This window comes from Paralichthys olivaceus, chromosome 15, assembly GCF_024713975.1.
Source record: "Paralichthys olivaceus isolate ysfri-2021 chromosome 15, ASM2471397v2, whole genome shotgun sequence".
Classification (NCBI taxonomy): Eukaryota; Metazoa; Chordata; class Actinopteri; order Pleuronectiformes; family Paralichthyidae; genus Paralichthys; species Paralichthys olivaceus.
In genome coordinates, this window is record NC_091107.1 from 6,907,136 (window position 1) to 6,921,800 (window position 14,665).

The 14,665-nt window shown below is 42.7% G+C and overlaps 1 protein-coding gene across 4 annotated transcripts in view; it reads left to right on the forward strand.

The window, feature by feature from the left end:
- dclk1a (doublecortin-like kinase 1a) overlaps positions 1-14,665 on the forward strand; it is a 47,047-nt gene that overhangs the window by 29,247 nt on the left and 3,135 nt on the right. For 2 of the 4 annotated variants that reach the window (XM_069539794.1, XM_020097191.2), the window contains 10 exons: positions 696-790; positions 8,593-8,674; positions 10,088-10,260; positions 10,501-10,620; positions 12,354-12,500; positions 13,311-13,444; positions 13,648-13,725; positions 13,818-13,914; positions 14,016-14,096; positions 14,200-14,313. In XM_069539794.1, the coding sequence (XP_069395895.1) occupies positions 696-790; positions 8,593-8,674; positions 10,088-10,260; positions 10,501-10,620; positions 12,354-12,500; positions 13,311-13,444; positions 13,648-13,725; positions 13,818-13,914; positions 14,016-14,096; positions 14,200-14,313 (1,121 nt within the window). Of the gene's footprint in view, positions 1-695; positions 791-871; positions 5,023-8,592; positions 8,675-10,087; positions 10,261-10,500; positions 10,621-12,353; positions 12,501-13,310; positions 13,445-13,647; positions 13,726-13,817; positions 13,915-14,015; positions 14,097-14,199; positions 14,314-14,454; positions 14,529-14,665 lie in introns of those variants that run through there. The other 2 variants (XM_020097188.2, XM_020097192.2) reach the window with 2 other exon arrangements.

The following is a 14,665-nucleotide window of genomic DNA, read 5'->3' on the forward strand; positions in this document are numbered from 1 at the left end:
CATAATGCAACTGCTTTGTTGATCATTGTCTCCCTGCAGCTTCATAGACCAGTGGTTCAGGCAAGGCAGCCTTGGGTTGACATGAGGTGAGGCAGTGTTTGGTACAGCCAAGAGAAAATGACCCATGTTTTCAGTCGGATGACAAACAGGCTGGTGTTCTGAGTGCAGGTCAGTGATTCTGCTGCATGTGATGCTCGGTGTCTGACTTGTGCTCGACTGCACACACAGGATTCAGGGGCAGCGTTGATTAATCCGATGTTCCTGTTTAATAATGAGGTGTTGCCGCTGGGTTTTTGTGCCGTGCCGCAGCTGGAAGAAGTGGATCAGGCTGAGAGGTCACAAGTGCATTTAACAGAGGGGGAAGTGGTGAAAATCAGGACAGCCTGTATATGCATAGAGCGTGCTGTGATTGTTAGATGCACATAGGATTTATAGTTTGGCTGAAATAAAAAAAAAAGAGCAGTGTGGACTTCAGTGCTCTTTTCATTTACTCCCCCTCCTCTCCTCCTCTTCCTCCTCTGCCTCACTCGTGTGAATGGATGGATGCTGAGGAGAGGAAGTGTGGGCTGCTGCCAGACACTCGGAAATATAGCTGTTCCAGAAAATGTGGATTCACCCTGAAAGGATCATCTATTTCAATATTTCTCTCCTGGTCTCACCCTGCTCCATTTCCTCTCTCGCCCTTCTCCCTCCAGTGAACGGGACGCCGGCCAGTCAGCTCTCCACTCCTCATTCGGGAAAATCTCCCAGCCCCTCCCCGACCAGCCCAGGCAGCCTCAGCCAACGCCGGGTAATACACGGACACACACACACACTAATCCTTTACATTTAGTCACACTAAATCTATAACACATTCCCTTTATGTTCTCAGGAAAAGGACAAAGCTGTGACTGAGCATAGGCCGACTACATCTTAGAGTTGTTAGAATACGAAGGAACCACAACATCCCAGCATCTATAATGTCTCAGAAAGGGACAAAGTGTTGACCTTTGACCTCATGCAGTGCTGCCATGGAGTCCAAGACTGGCAGGCTCATGTTAAGACCCACTTATGTTACAAATTTTATGTTAATTTGACTTAAAGGGCAAATTCCCCCCTTTCGTGCTGATGTTCTGTCACATTCCCACAGATGCTGACGTAAAGCTCTTCGTGCAGAACTCTCTCTGCCTTTGGTAGCTCAACAGCGAATTATGCCATCACTGACTTTTCCATTCGACCCCATCTGTCAGTCTGCGGTTTGTGCAAAATCTAATCTAAAGATGAGACTGAGACTGACAATTGGCTTTGTGCTTCAACCTTCAACATTTTATTCTGCTAAAAAGAGGGTTAGCATCCCCTGTTAGCTACCAGGCAGTGCTTTTCTGCATGTTAGCATAAAGGAAAGACCCAGACATTACGGATCCTTTGATCAGGGACGACTTTTTTTTTTATCAAGTTGTGTCATTTTGTACATGTGCTACTCTGTGAAAGTTTTAGAAAAACAGTTTTATACTAGTATATTTGATTATTGCAGCCAGTTATTGGTCTGGGTTTAAAAACAAATGTGTTTAAACATCAAAAGTAAATCTATTTTCTGTAGCGAACAATGAGGAAAGGATCTGAGATACAAACTCGCTGTGTGGACTGTAAATCTTGATGTTACTGTAAAATACTGCTGTGCAGAGCAGGAGCATGCAAGTCAACCAGTTAACCTTGAATCTCACTTTAGAGAGGTTGAGTTCATGTACGTGTGTGTGTGTGTGTGGGCGTGTGAGTTCAAGATCAAGTATGTGTTAATCCAGTCCTTGACAGTGATGGTGAGCTTTTAATATCAGCCTCAATCCCAACAGCCGCTCTTTAATTTGCAGGAGCCTCCTAAGCCTGTCGCTGATTTAGATCCCACTCCATCGTGAACAAACACTCACACGTTCAGTTCACGTCACCCTCACTGTGTAGATATGTGGACCTGTGATGCCTTCGTATGGGCTCCAGCCTGCACGTGTCTCGTGTATTTCTAAAGCATTTGGACCGATTGAAAACTCAGTGTGTGCATACATTGTTCTCCCTGAGAGCAGATGTAGCTGCGATTTATTTTGTAGTTATTTAGATATTTATTGGTGCAGGCACAACTCTTTCTTAGGGTATAGGAAGCAAGAATGTGGCTGAAGTCAATACATTTTAAAAGAGCGCAAAGAGTGATTGTAAATTACTTTTGCATAACTGAGTTTGTGTGGCTGTGTTTACGAGTGACGATACTAGAGCCTGACAGATGTTGAATACTGATATATCTGCCGATAAGTATATTTTTTAAATTGGCATTTATTCCTACAATGTTGTCAAACCAGTTTTACAAAGTAATGTAATCGAGGCTTGATTTTTTACAGTAACCATAAACTTTCGAATGAATAACTATAAATAAAAGTTAACAGACACAACCAAATATATATAACCTAAATTTTGAAAATAAACATATTTATTTTACGTACTTGACAACAGAAATGCTTTGTTTATTCTGTACAATAAAAGTTTTCATATCAGTGCATATCGACAAACATAAAAGCCGATATGTCTGTGAAAGGCTCATATCGGCCGATAAATTGGTCGGACTCCACCATGTACACTAAAACCAGCGCGGTGTAAAGAATGAATCTCTTGCTTCAGACTCGTGATGCATTTGACGCTGGAGATTTTGGCCCTCAGGCTTGTGATTCCATCAGTGATGAGGTTGTATTGATGTGATATAAAGGTCAACCCAGGCGACAGGAAACAGATCAAATTGGGGTTGCAGGGACTGAGAGGAGGTCAAGGTGCAGTGGAGCTTCCACAGTCGTCCGCACAAAGGAAGTGGGACAGCATAGATTAAACTGGAAATGTTTGTCGTTTTGCTTCCACCCACTTTTCTCCATCAATCCTCAGCCTCCACAAATCAACCATGTCGTGCAGTTCCGACCTCAGTGTAACAACATTTAAATTTTAGTTTTACACAACGAGCTGAGCATGTGTGTTTCTCAAACGGAGATAATTCCAGGCTTTGCACTCACATCCACTCCATACTAAGCCTGCACTGCTCTTGGCTGGAAAGAAAGGGTGGAAGCCTCACAGCCCATTATCTCTCCCCTCCACTCTGCAGCTTCACACTCTTCTGCCATATTACGGTCTCATTCTCTCCCGCACGTCATACTTTTCCCCTAATCGTCTCGTTAGTGATCCTCCCTCTTTCCTCGTTCTCCCCGACACTTTCTAATTTCTCCCCCAACCATCCCCCTTTCTTCTCCCCCATGTGAAAGAGTATTAACTTCACAGGGAGAAATAATATTTCCCCAGTTCCCCTTTTAGATTAATTCTAAGCTTCTTTGAGAAGTAGGCGCCAAGTTCCTGACACTATATTTTCACATTTCCTCTCCGTCTATGTAAACATGCTGGAATAATCATAGACTACTCAAAGTCAAATCCTGTTATTGTTACACTTACAATGGCAAGTGAATATGTTTCTCACCCGTTTGCAGAACTCAACGTAACAAACCATGACTCAGAAATGACCCTTTTCCTGAATTTTCACATCCCTGGTTTAAAAATAGCTAAAATCTTTTTGCCAGTAAAGCGCTGAAAGCTTCCACAAACTATTCACCATGCATGGAGCCTCAGTGACCTACTACGAGAGTTGCATTTAGAACGTTGACTTCTCTGGACCTTGCATTCAAACACTTACAGGCACTTTGCTGCCTGGAGTAGGTTGCTCGCTCAGTTCAGACCATCACAACCTATTTCCCTGAGCAGAATGTACAGACCTATAACGTCTGCTTTTATCTTTTGGTTTCACACATATGTAACTGCAAACATAGAGATGTGCAGACTTGTAAATTCATGTAGGCTTCAGAAAAAACACTTTTGTACATGCAATTGCCATTTGCGCACAGCTTCGTGCAGTTGGTGTACGTTAGTATGACCCATTTTTATGAATTAGCAACAGAAGCATGATGGTCTACATTCATGAAGTCATCCATCGTCCCCCTCTTCCCTCTCCTTTGTACTTCTCACGGCCACTTGCTTCACTAAGAGCACTCCAGCTCTCTGTATTCACGTCGCTGTAATATTTATTATCAACCCTAAAGACACACGCACCAACACAGACGAGAAAACCCTGAGTTTTCTGTTTCTGGTTTAAAGCTCATAACAGTTGAAGAGGCCGAAACCTGCGAGCCCACAACTCTTCCCTCTCTGTTATAAATGAGAGAGAGAGAAAAAAAACGCAGACAGGAGAATAAATCAGAGCGGTGACCGACAGACTGAAGGCAAGACAAACAGATGGTGTGTGACTCCAACACACAACTGTGATTCAGTCAGGTGTCGGCTTGTGTGAGTGTGTGAGAGACAGAAAAAGCTAATAGTTAGCTACAGTATATGTCACCTATATCCTCCTCTCACCATTGAGTCATTCATGTGCATAATCCATTGAGTTGCATGCTCCATCTCTCGTTCTGATCGTCCATATTTTGTGTTGGGTGATTCATGATTAAATTATGTGAGTGTGTGTGTGTGTGTGTGTGTGAGAGAGAGAGAGAGAGAGACAGAGGGCAGACTGAGCAAGCATGTGTGTATTATAAACTTGTGAATTGTTGTCTCATCTCATGTGAGTGTGTTGTTACTAAGGATTGTATTTGTTATTTGTTGTGTTGTTGTCATTAGATGGTTTGTTCATTTCTGTTCCTGTCGCTGTCAGAGGGACTGGCGGCAGCACGCGAGGAAACTGGTGCACTGGCTTCAAAAAAACATTCCATTCAGATTCCTATTTACATATTTTTTTAAATCCCATCTAAGAATCGGTAACATGAAAATTTGCACTGCCATGAAAGATATGTAAATATGAAAGTTGTCTGTGGCAAATTCCCTTCAATAATCCAGTGCATCATCTGCGTGTTTTGATTTTCTGATGTGAGGCTGCCAGCTCTTCATGGCTCATTTGTTTCTGTTTGTATTTTCCTTGTCTAATGTATTAATTTCCATTTGTTCATGTCAATTAAATTCATTGTCATTTCATTTTCATTCTGTGTTTTTTCCTTTATTTATTCTCATGCTCCTCATTTGCATTTATTTGTTCATCAAATACAAAATCACCTCATACCAGATATAATGACAATAATTGTGTTTATATACATTTACCAGTGGTTCTGCTTTGTTAAACTCACTTCTGTGTTGCAGAGCAGAGATTACAACACAAACACAGTCTCGGGGGGGTGTTCATCTCCTCCACTGCAGCCCAAGTCTCCCTCCATGTTTTTAATTTTCCCTCGAGCATTTAATCGCGTTTCTGTGATTTCCCCAGGATTGCTGTCCATGAGGAACGTGATTGGAAAACGTGCCTGTGTCAAAACAGGCAGAGCAGAGAGACATAAAAACCCAAACAGGGTTGATCCCTGCAGATCAGCCTCAAATAGATTATGTTTCCATGTTTCCAAAATAAGGGCTGTGAAATAATTTGACCTCCTGTAGCTTGTGTTCCTTGTGAGGAATTTAAAACACAACATTACTTGAATTCTATCAAATCTTGTGTTTCTACTGAAGCAAACACTAACAAATGCTGCTCTTGCTGGATATTGCATGACAGTGAAAGTGAAGAAGCACTGCTGGAGGAAGGTTTGGCTCTACCCCTCCTCCTCCAGCTTAAGGGACGGAGAGAAAGAAGGCTTTAGGACGTGTGGCGTAATCTGATTCAAAAAGGGGGCACTGAGGACAAGTCCAGCATTACTCTTAAGTTGGTTATGTAAATCCGCGGTGCATCTTTAATGCTGAATTCCACAATTGGCGAACTTCCTTTTTAACCACAAAATAAATCATCATCTCTTTCACCGCACTCCGGCCTCCTGGGATGATTCCCCGTGTTTAAGGTCAATCATGGACATCCTGATGAATTCCTATTTATGCACTGATCAGTATTCAGCCCGCTGAGTGTTGCCCTAGCGGGTTTGAAGAGCTGCGGCTCTGGCCATGATGTAAAAGGTTTGTCAGTGTGTTTTTTAGTGGTGTGAGTCACAGCCCAGAGCAAAGAGTGTAGGGATGCGGAGCCAGGAATAGTGTACGTCGGTTGTATTGTGCAACGGCGAGAAAGCATGATGGTCTAACAATAACAAGACAAATCTAATGATCAATACAAACCACATCAGGCTCCATAGGCTGCATCATTCTTCCTATTTCTTTGTTTCCCTTCCTCCGTCTCTCTCTCTTTCTCTCTCTTTCTCTCTGTCTGCCACTCCATCTGTCTCACAGTTTTCACACAGCAAAGAGACGCAATGTTCATCGAAGGCTCAACCCTATACCTCCCAGCCCGCAGACAGGAAATGGCCATATATAGGCTTTCTGTCTCCACACTGGAAAGTCTCATAAGCTGCCTCTCTCTCCTTTCAGTGAGCAGTTTCCATAGCAACAGCATTTTGTTTCTCTCAGTGGCAGGAAGAGGGAGATAGGATTCAAAATGGGAAGGCGAGAGTATAGACGACGGGGCTGGATGTGAGATAAGGGCACAAGGGAAGTGAATATACGAGGCGAGTGGGGACGAGAAAATAAAAGAGCAGCAGTATGAACAGGAGGGTCATTGGCTTTTATGGGTATTAAGTTGTTGTTTTTTTGTATCCGGGATAAGGGCCAGACCAAAAACAACATTACATAAACCAAAATCTGCCTGACTCACAGCCACACTCACCTGGGTGGCTCTCAGGCCGCAGCAGTAGAGATGAGTAAAGGAGCCGACAGTTACTTGGCCGCAGATACAGAGCAGCTCAGCTCTGAAAATAGTTTTCAGATCTAAGTCGTTAGGATGGGTGGCCCTTTTCCCCTCTGACAAAACAACACTCGCCACAGAAACAAAAGCTTCACACGAGGCCTGTGTTCAAAGAAATGAGATCAGAAGTGAATAATAAATATACACACGTTACATAACAATCACTCACTTTTTCCCTTTATACGATGGATTAGATCTGTTCCCAGAGAACATTTTCATATTTTCAATCTGTTAATTGAAAGACCCACTTTGTAAAAATCTGGAACATGATGTGTGATTTAATTTGACAGAGTTTAAGACGTTTTCTTTTGAGAACCTTTACTATTCAATATTAATATGTTGCTAAAATACTCTGATGCCAAATTTTCCCCCATCTCACTTGACGGATTATTAGATAGACGTTGAATAAAGATGGAGGCCGCCTCTCCACTTCCTCTTGTTGTACAAAATTGACGCAAAAATACCCCGGATACAAGATTCACCAAGCATCTTGTGATTATGTAATTTGTAGCATCTGAGCAGTGGTGAGCATAGGATTGAGGTCGAGCTCCACCAGTGATAAGAACCACCTAAAATGACAGAAAACATCAAATGTATTTAAAGGTTTCTTTGACTTTTTTATTTTGTCCGCTGTCGCATCTGATAACATGGAGGAGGCAGGGTTTATGACATGTACTGCAGCCAGCCAGCAGAGGGAGATCCAGGTGTTTTTGCTTCCACTTTTTGGCAGCTGTCATTTCGTCCATTACTTCAGAAGCTTTCCATTTTAAATTTCTCTGAGATGTCAGGACCGACTGATTTGTGAAATAATAAATCACAACACATGACTTTATCTGGAGCGAGCATCAAATTACATGTCTGGCTACACCTCAACGTTTCAGGCAAGTGGCACATTCAGACACACACAGTATAGAACAAACTGCACGTGTTAATAATTCACATCTGTCCAGGGACTCTCTGCTTTTATTGTAGAAAAACTATGACGTCCGACCACAAGTGCCAGTTTCACCTGTGGGATTTGTTAGAGTGCTGGAAACCTACAAACCCTAAAGGAGCTTTACTGCTGCTGTGTGTTCAGGACACGTTGCGAGGCAGGAGAGAAGAATCTGAGCAGAGACAGATATCGAAATCTTACGAACGAAGCAAAAACTGAACAAATAGAATGGAAGAATTTCAAAACTGTCAACAGGCGAGAAGAGAAATAGAAATGAGAGAGGGGCAGATTCTCATTTACAGTCCTGACTCCATCCTCGCTACCCATCCTTGTTGCTTCCATGACAACCAGACAGAGGGTTATGAGGTGGAGACCGTAATGAGTTTTTGTCTTTGGATAGACGCAGACGCCGCATCTCAGCCCCTCTCCTTCCTTCTCCTCCCCCTAATGACCCCCTACTTAGAAACTGCATGAAAGGTGGTTTTCATCTGCCTTTATTAGCTTCACCGAAACCTGTATTTGTTGTGTTTATGTTATGGTTTAGCAGTGAGGAGTGAAACGAGAGGATTCTATTGGATGCCAGTTTGCGTGCACACATGCACACAGGTGGTTTGCAGAATAAGAAGCAAATTTGTATTCAGCTCAAGAGGCTTAAGCAAAACGGTTCTGGCTGTTTTCATGGACACAGTGTTCATGCAGCACAGCAACAGACAGACTGGAGATGAAATGAGGCATCTATTTTCAGGATTGTTCCAGGAGGGACAGTTTCATTGCATTGTATTAAGTCTGAGGTGGATGACAAACTATTTCCAACAACACTACAGATTCAAATAATCACCTTCCTCTTCCCGCTCTTCTCTCTGTCTGCCCCCCCCCCCCCCCCCCCCCCCCCCCCCCCATACAGGGGTCCCAGGGTTCTTCCACCTCTCAGTCTTCCGCCAAAGTCTCCAGCTCCGTGGAAGATGGGGACAGACTCGTTACTGAAGGTGAGAAAACTCCACACGTCCCATCTGTGCATTAGTGGGCAAAGGTGATGGAAAATCATGCGTGTCTGAATCATGTTTATGACCTTTGACGCATCTCTCGCTCTCTCATCCATCTCTCCTGTCTCTGTGTTCTTCTTCTGGTTTGTACATTCTGTTCTCACCACCTCTCCCCTCCTCTGGCTTTCATCCTCCTGACTTCATAAAACTCAGTAACAGTGCTGTTATATATATATATATTTGTTTTTTTTAACTCTATCTTTATTATTTATTTCATCGAGATTTTTGGTCACTTTTTCAAGAGACCTGAAAACAAGAGACATTTACAATCAGCAAATAAATACAACACAACATTAAAACAATCACAAGAATAACATCAGATAACAAACATTCAAAATCACCAACGGGAATGTAAGACTGCAGTTGTGGGACAGATTGCAGCTCTTACCATTTAAAAGGTGGATAATACTTATTAAGTAAAAATCTTCGTATGAATTAACCAGAGTATATGTTATATTTTGCTGTTTGGTGAACTAATAGAATTAGAAATCTTCCTCTCAATCCACTGAACTAAAGAAACCGCAAACAATTTTAATCTCTCTGAGGTGGAGAACTCTAAATATCATGTGACATTTATCTTGGATTTTAATCATTTATGAAGGAGCTGGGGAACTTTCCCAAGTGACACGAATCAATTCATGAATTAATGTTCAACCGAACATTCATTGCATATATTCCCATTTTGATTTAACAGTTTGTTCCGCATTTACTTTTCAATTTGCCACGTTGATTACCCTTCGCTAAGCCTCAGTGTGACAAACTGTCATCAGTGGGATGTAAGCAGGGTCCTCATTAACTTTAAAATGAATCTTTTTTTAATTGTCATGAGCTCAATGATTCATATCTGTCAACACTATTTTAAAAATATCTATTTTAACAAGATATGTTTGTAGTATAAGAATTATTTTATTATCAGATTCTGTGCTGTCTGTATTTATTTTTCATCCATTTCATAAGTCCTCTTATTTTTCAATAATTCCACTGTTATGGTCAATTAGACAGATTCAGCTTTATTTGTCACTTCTATAATAAAACGTTGGGTGTGAAATGTCGGATTCCAAAGAGCAGGTCACATTTAAAAACAACATAAAAAACATGAAGAGAGAGAAATCAACTATCTCTGGTATATAAGGACACTGGTCTACAGAAGCTGTGAGGCTAAATCGCTAAACACTTTACTAATTATTAGCCATTACAGTCTTGGCCCATGCTGGAGCTTTTAACAAGATTTTCTACCACCTCTGTTACCTCTATGCAATCGATTCTTATCAGTCTGACAGAAGTTTACAAAATACTCAACTAAACCAAAGTAAAATCGCACATTCAGTTCTAAACCTGGTGTTTCTCTACCTGCAGCCGAGGTTCTTGTGGATGAGGTTCCAGCTGTGCCATCCTACATATCAGATCGTTACAAGGTGGGACGCATGCTCGGCGACGGGAACTTTGCGGTGGTCCGAGAGTGCGTGGAGCACTCCACAGGACGGGAGTACGCTCTGAAGATCATCAACAAGGGCAAATGCAGAGGAAAGGTACAGAAGTCCGAACTCGGGACAAGGAGAAGTTTGCTTCACCTAAATGTTACTTAGAATAAGATTACTCGTGTTTGAAACCTGCTGAAATACTAATACGTTCATGAAAAACTAACAGACAGCTGAGAAAACAAAGAATTCAACAACAAAACTCTGTGCAAACCATCATTTCTTTGAATTCAGCTTTATTGGCTGAAGACATGAGCTTTGACATGAAATTCATTCAAATTTTATTTCCAGGAGCACATGATCCAGAACGAGGTGGCGATCCTCCGCAGGGTCAAACATCCAAATATCGTGCTGCTGATAGAGGAGGTGGACACTTACAGTGAACTCTACCTGGTCATGGAGCTGGTCAAGGTGTGTGTCCATGTTTGGGAACTACCATCCTCTGCAAAGTATTTTGTTTTCATCTGCCGTTCCTGGTTTTGTTTTTTGGTTTATTTGTTTGTTTGTCAACAGGATTAAGCAAAAACTACTCAATGGATTTACACAAGAGCGCTTTAAATGTAATATTTATGTATCTCGATGATAAAAAAACAAAACAAACCTGTACCTACCACCAATGTGGAGCTGAGATAAAGATAGATAGATAGATAGATAGATAGATAGATAGATAGATAGATAGATAGATAGATAGATAGATAGATATTTGGTGCAGCATATAAAGGGACTGTTGGGCCTTGGCAGAGGTTTGCGCTCTACTGAGTGTTATTCTAGTTTTGTTATGTTTGTGGTTGGGAGCAGGCCGAGATATTTTGCCTGACTGATTTAACTGATACTACTATTGTCTGTGTATCATGATGATGATGATTATCTCCAGTTGGAGAAAAGCAGGGAGGCAGAATCAGCGACAGACACAGAGCAGCATCATTCAGCTATTGAGACGAATGTTGAATTCCAACTAGTCACCCAGTGTGGGATCAAGAGAAAGAAATCTGTGGCCTGGAGCGCTCGTGTGTTCACATTCCTCATTCTCTGAGTCAAGAAATATTTGTGCATAATTCAGGAGGCAGAAATGTGATCCATCTGTTCGTGTTGCAGTGTGGAGTACTACAGAATATAGATGAGAGGCAATCTGTGGGAGAAGTGTGTGCACACGTGAGGAGGATCGAGAGGAGGATGAATGAGGTGGAGAGTAAGTGCAAGAATGACAGGGCCCGAGAGAGACGAATTCGTAGGGGAGGCAAGAACAGCATGCAACATAGAAATGGTGCAAAATATAACTCGAAGTACGTCAGCATAGTTTTTGCGACAACACACACTGATATTTCAGATAGAAGGCTGCATCCAACTTTGACAGTTTGGACGCAGCCAAACAGTTTCAATAAACGACACCCACAAAGTTTTTTTATTTCAATATGTTGTAGAAGAACATGGAACAAGTGGTTTAACTGACTGACCCCTTGTCTGTGAGGTGTCTGCACTCATCTGGAGTCTTGTAGCTGCATGTTATCAGCTTTTGCATTCGAGATGAGATTGTATAAGCTGTGTAACCTCTCACTGAGTTTTCACATACTTTTGCAGAGATGTACGAATGCATTGCTCATGGGCCGAGCTGTGGGATTTGACAGCGCTCATATTTAAATAACTGGCTGTGCATTTCGAACACTGACAGTGTCTTAGTCTGTGCAGGGAGAGGGAGAGATCCAGCCCTATTTTAAGCCTCCGTTCCACTTAGTCCAGTCAGGGAGAGAGAGTGAGAGAGAGAGAGACAGAGGGAGCAAGAGAGAGAGAGAAAGGTAAGACGAGAGTGAGATTAAGATTGAATGAGAAATATGAGAAAAAGAAAAAGCCAGAGAGAAAGTGTGAATTAAAGGGAAACTAATCAAACGAAAGGGAAATATTTAAGACACGGGGAGGAGATGTTTCAACTAAGTTGGGGAATGAGGACACAGTTTATCCCTCAGCTGCTGAGCAGACGAAAAAACCTTCATTACTAAACCAACTTTTCAGCAGAGGAGATGAGCAACTGTGAAAACTTGGAAAGTGAATCTGCCAAGTTGTCCGTGTGAAAAGTGCCAGAGAGACTCTTGTGACACTTATTGTTCCCATCGCTGACAAGCCGGCCCGTCCATCCTTTTTGTCCGCAGGGGGGAGATCTGTTCGACGCCATCACCTCTGCCAACAGATACACGGAGCGAGACGCCAGTGGTATGCTCTACAATCTGGCCAGCGCCATCAAATACCTCCACAGCCTCAACATTGTGCACAGAGACATCAAACCAGAGAACCTGCTGGTGAGTTCACACAGAGCGGCTCGGCATGTGTCTGTGCCGCAGTCCACTCTCCACTCTTTCTCCGTCTTCTGCTCCCTCCGTCCTCAAGTAAAATCACTCACAACAAACATGACTCATTCCTGCTGCCCTCACACCTCCTGCACACTTCTTCTCCAGCCTTGTATGTTCCTTACCTCCATCCTGCTCTTCCTCCTCTGTCAGCCTCCATGTCGTCTTCTCATCCTCCAACTGCTCTTCTTCATCTCCCCCCTCTGCCCCCTCTTCAACCCAGAGTCTCTCCTCTGGAACTCATTGATTGTGAGGACCAGACGTTCTCTCTCCTGCAGATTCTCTCGAGATCTTTCCACCTATAGATGATAGAGTGGCCTGTGTTGCCACATTCACCCCCTACAGACCAAAGATGGGATTGCAGCATCTTGTCTTGTTTTGTTTTCTTTCCAACTGTTTCAGTTCAATAAAGTGTTGAGCTTGATTGGACTTGAATATTCATGCGTTGGCTCTTTTTCAGTTAACGTCGCAGTTTTGATTTGTTTTCTTATTTGTTGAAGGTCCTGATATTCTGAGAGATTTTGAGGTGATCAAAATAAAGTAGCGCACCTGACACTTTGTATGAAACCATCAGCAATACTTCTGCACAAATTTAACATCATTTTAGAGACATTTTGCCAATATTTCGATACTGTTAGTAGTATATAGTATAATGTATACAGTAAACCAATACTTCAATAATCCTATATTCAACCATCTTTTCCCTCTGTGTTAAAGATCCTGTATTCAACAGCATTTCCATATGTATTTCCTATGTCTCAGGTGTATGAGCATGCAGACGGCAGCAAAAGCCTGAAGCTGGGGGACTTTGGTTTGGCGACCGTGGTGGACGGACCTCTGTACACAGTCTGCGGAACCCCAACATATGTAGCACCTGAAATCATCGCAGAAACAGGGTGAGAGCATCAGCTGCTGCAGGCTCTGGGGTTACGTAAACAACTCAGAGGGCACAACTGTGAACACAACTTCTCTAATGTAATGAGTCCTTCCATGGAAAACATCTGGGTCTGATTGCCGTTGGGATGCTGGTTACAGAGAATTAACTGTTTTTATTATTGCTTAGAAATGTTCTGAGTCTGTGCCATTTGTCTTTGTGCAGTTATGGCCTTAAGGTGGACATCTGGGCAGCTGGAGTCATCACCTACATCCTACTGTGTGGTTTCCCACCATTTCGAGGGTAAGAGCTGCTCCAAAGAGTGAAATTCAACTTTCACTTGAAATTGGAGCAGTATATACTCATGTTCACGTGGAAATGTTTTTTTTTTGCAGGAGCAGTGACGATCAAGAAGTGCTTTTTGATCAGATACTAATGGGACAGCTAGAATTTCCTCTCCCGTACTGGGATAATGTGTCGGAGACAGCCAAGGTGAACATCCCTGTGTGTTTGTGTGTTTTCTGAATGGAGACACGTCACTTCACTTTATAACGAAGGAATAAAACCTCACGATTGTTCGCTCTCTGCTGCAGGAGCTGATCCGATCAATGCTGGAGGTGGAGGTGGACCAGAGATTCTCTGCCCTCCAGATGCTCGAGCACCCCTGGGTCACCGTAAGTCCACTGTGCACCGAGCCCCTCACATTTATTCAGTAGCAACATTTTTCAAATATGAGATTTTTTTCCTTTGGTTTTTAAAACCTCTTGCTTGATACAGGATGAAGGCCTGTGTGAGAATGATCACCAGTTGTCAGTAGCAGGGAAGATAAAGAAGCACTTCAACACCAGCCCGAAGGTCAACGACACCACTGCAGGAGTGTCAGTCATTTCTGTAAGTCACTGAAACTACACTACCCATAATTCAACTTGTCCTACAGGTTACGCTCAGTCTCTTTCCATCACAGATGCACCTCTGAGTGAAGTTTCTGTGCTGGTGTTTAGATTGATTGTGCTGGTTTCTCTCTGTATTCAGCTGGATGACAGCTTTTCTATGCAGAGATCTGGGTCGTTGGATTTCTACCAGCACCCGGCCATGTACTGGATAAGGTATGCCAGGTTTCCATAGAGACACAACTGGGGTGGATTGTTCACAAACAAACCAAAATTGTGTCTCTGAAATTGATGCCCCCCCCCCCCACCTGCCATGCTTCTGCTCTGACAGCTTCATGTCGTCCCCACTTTGT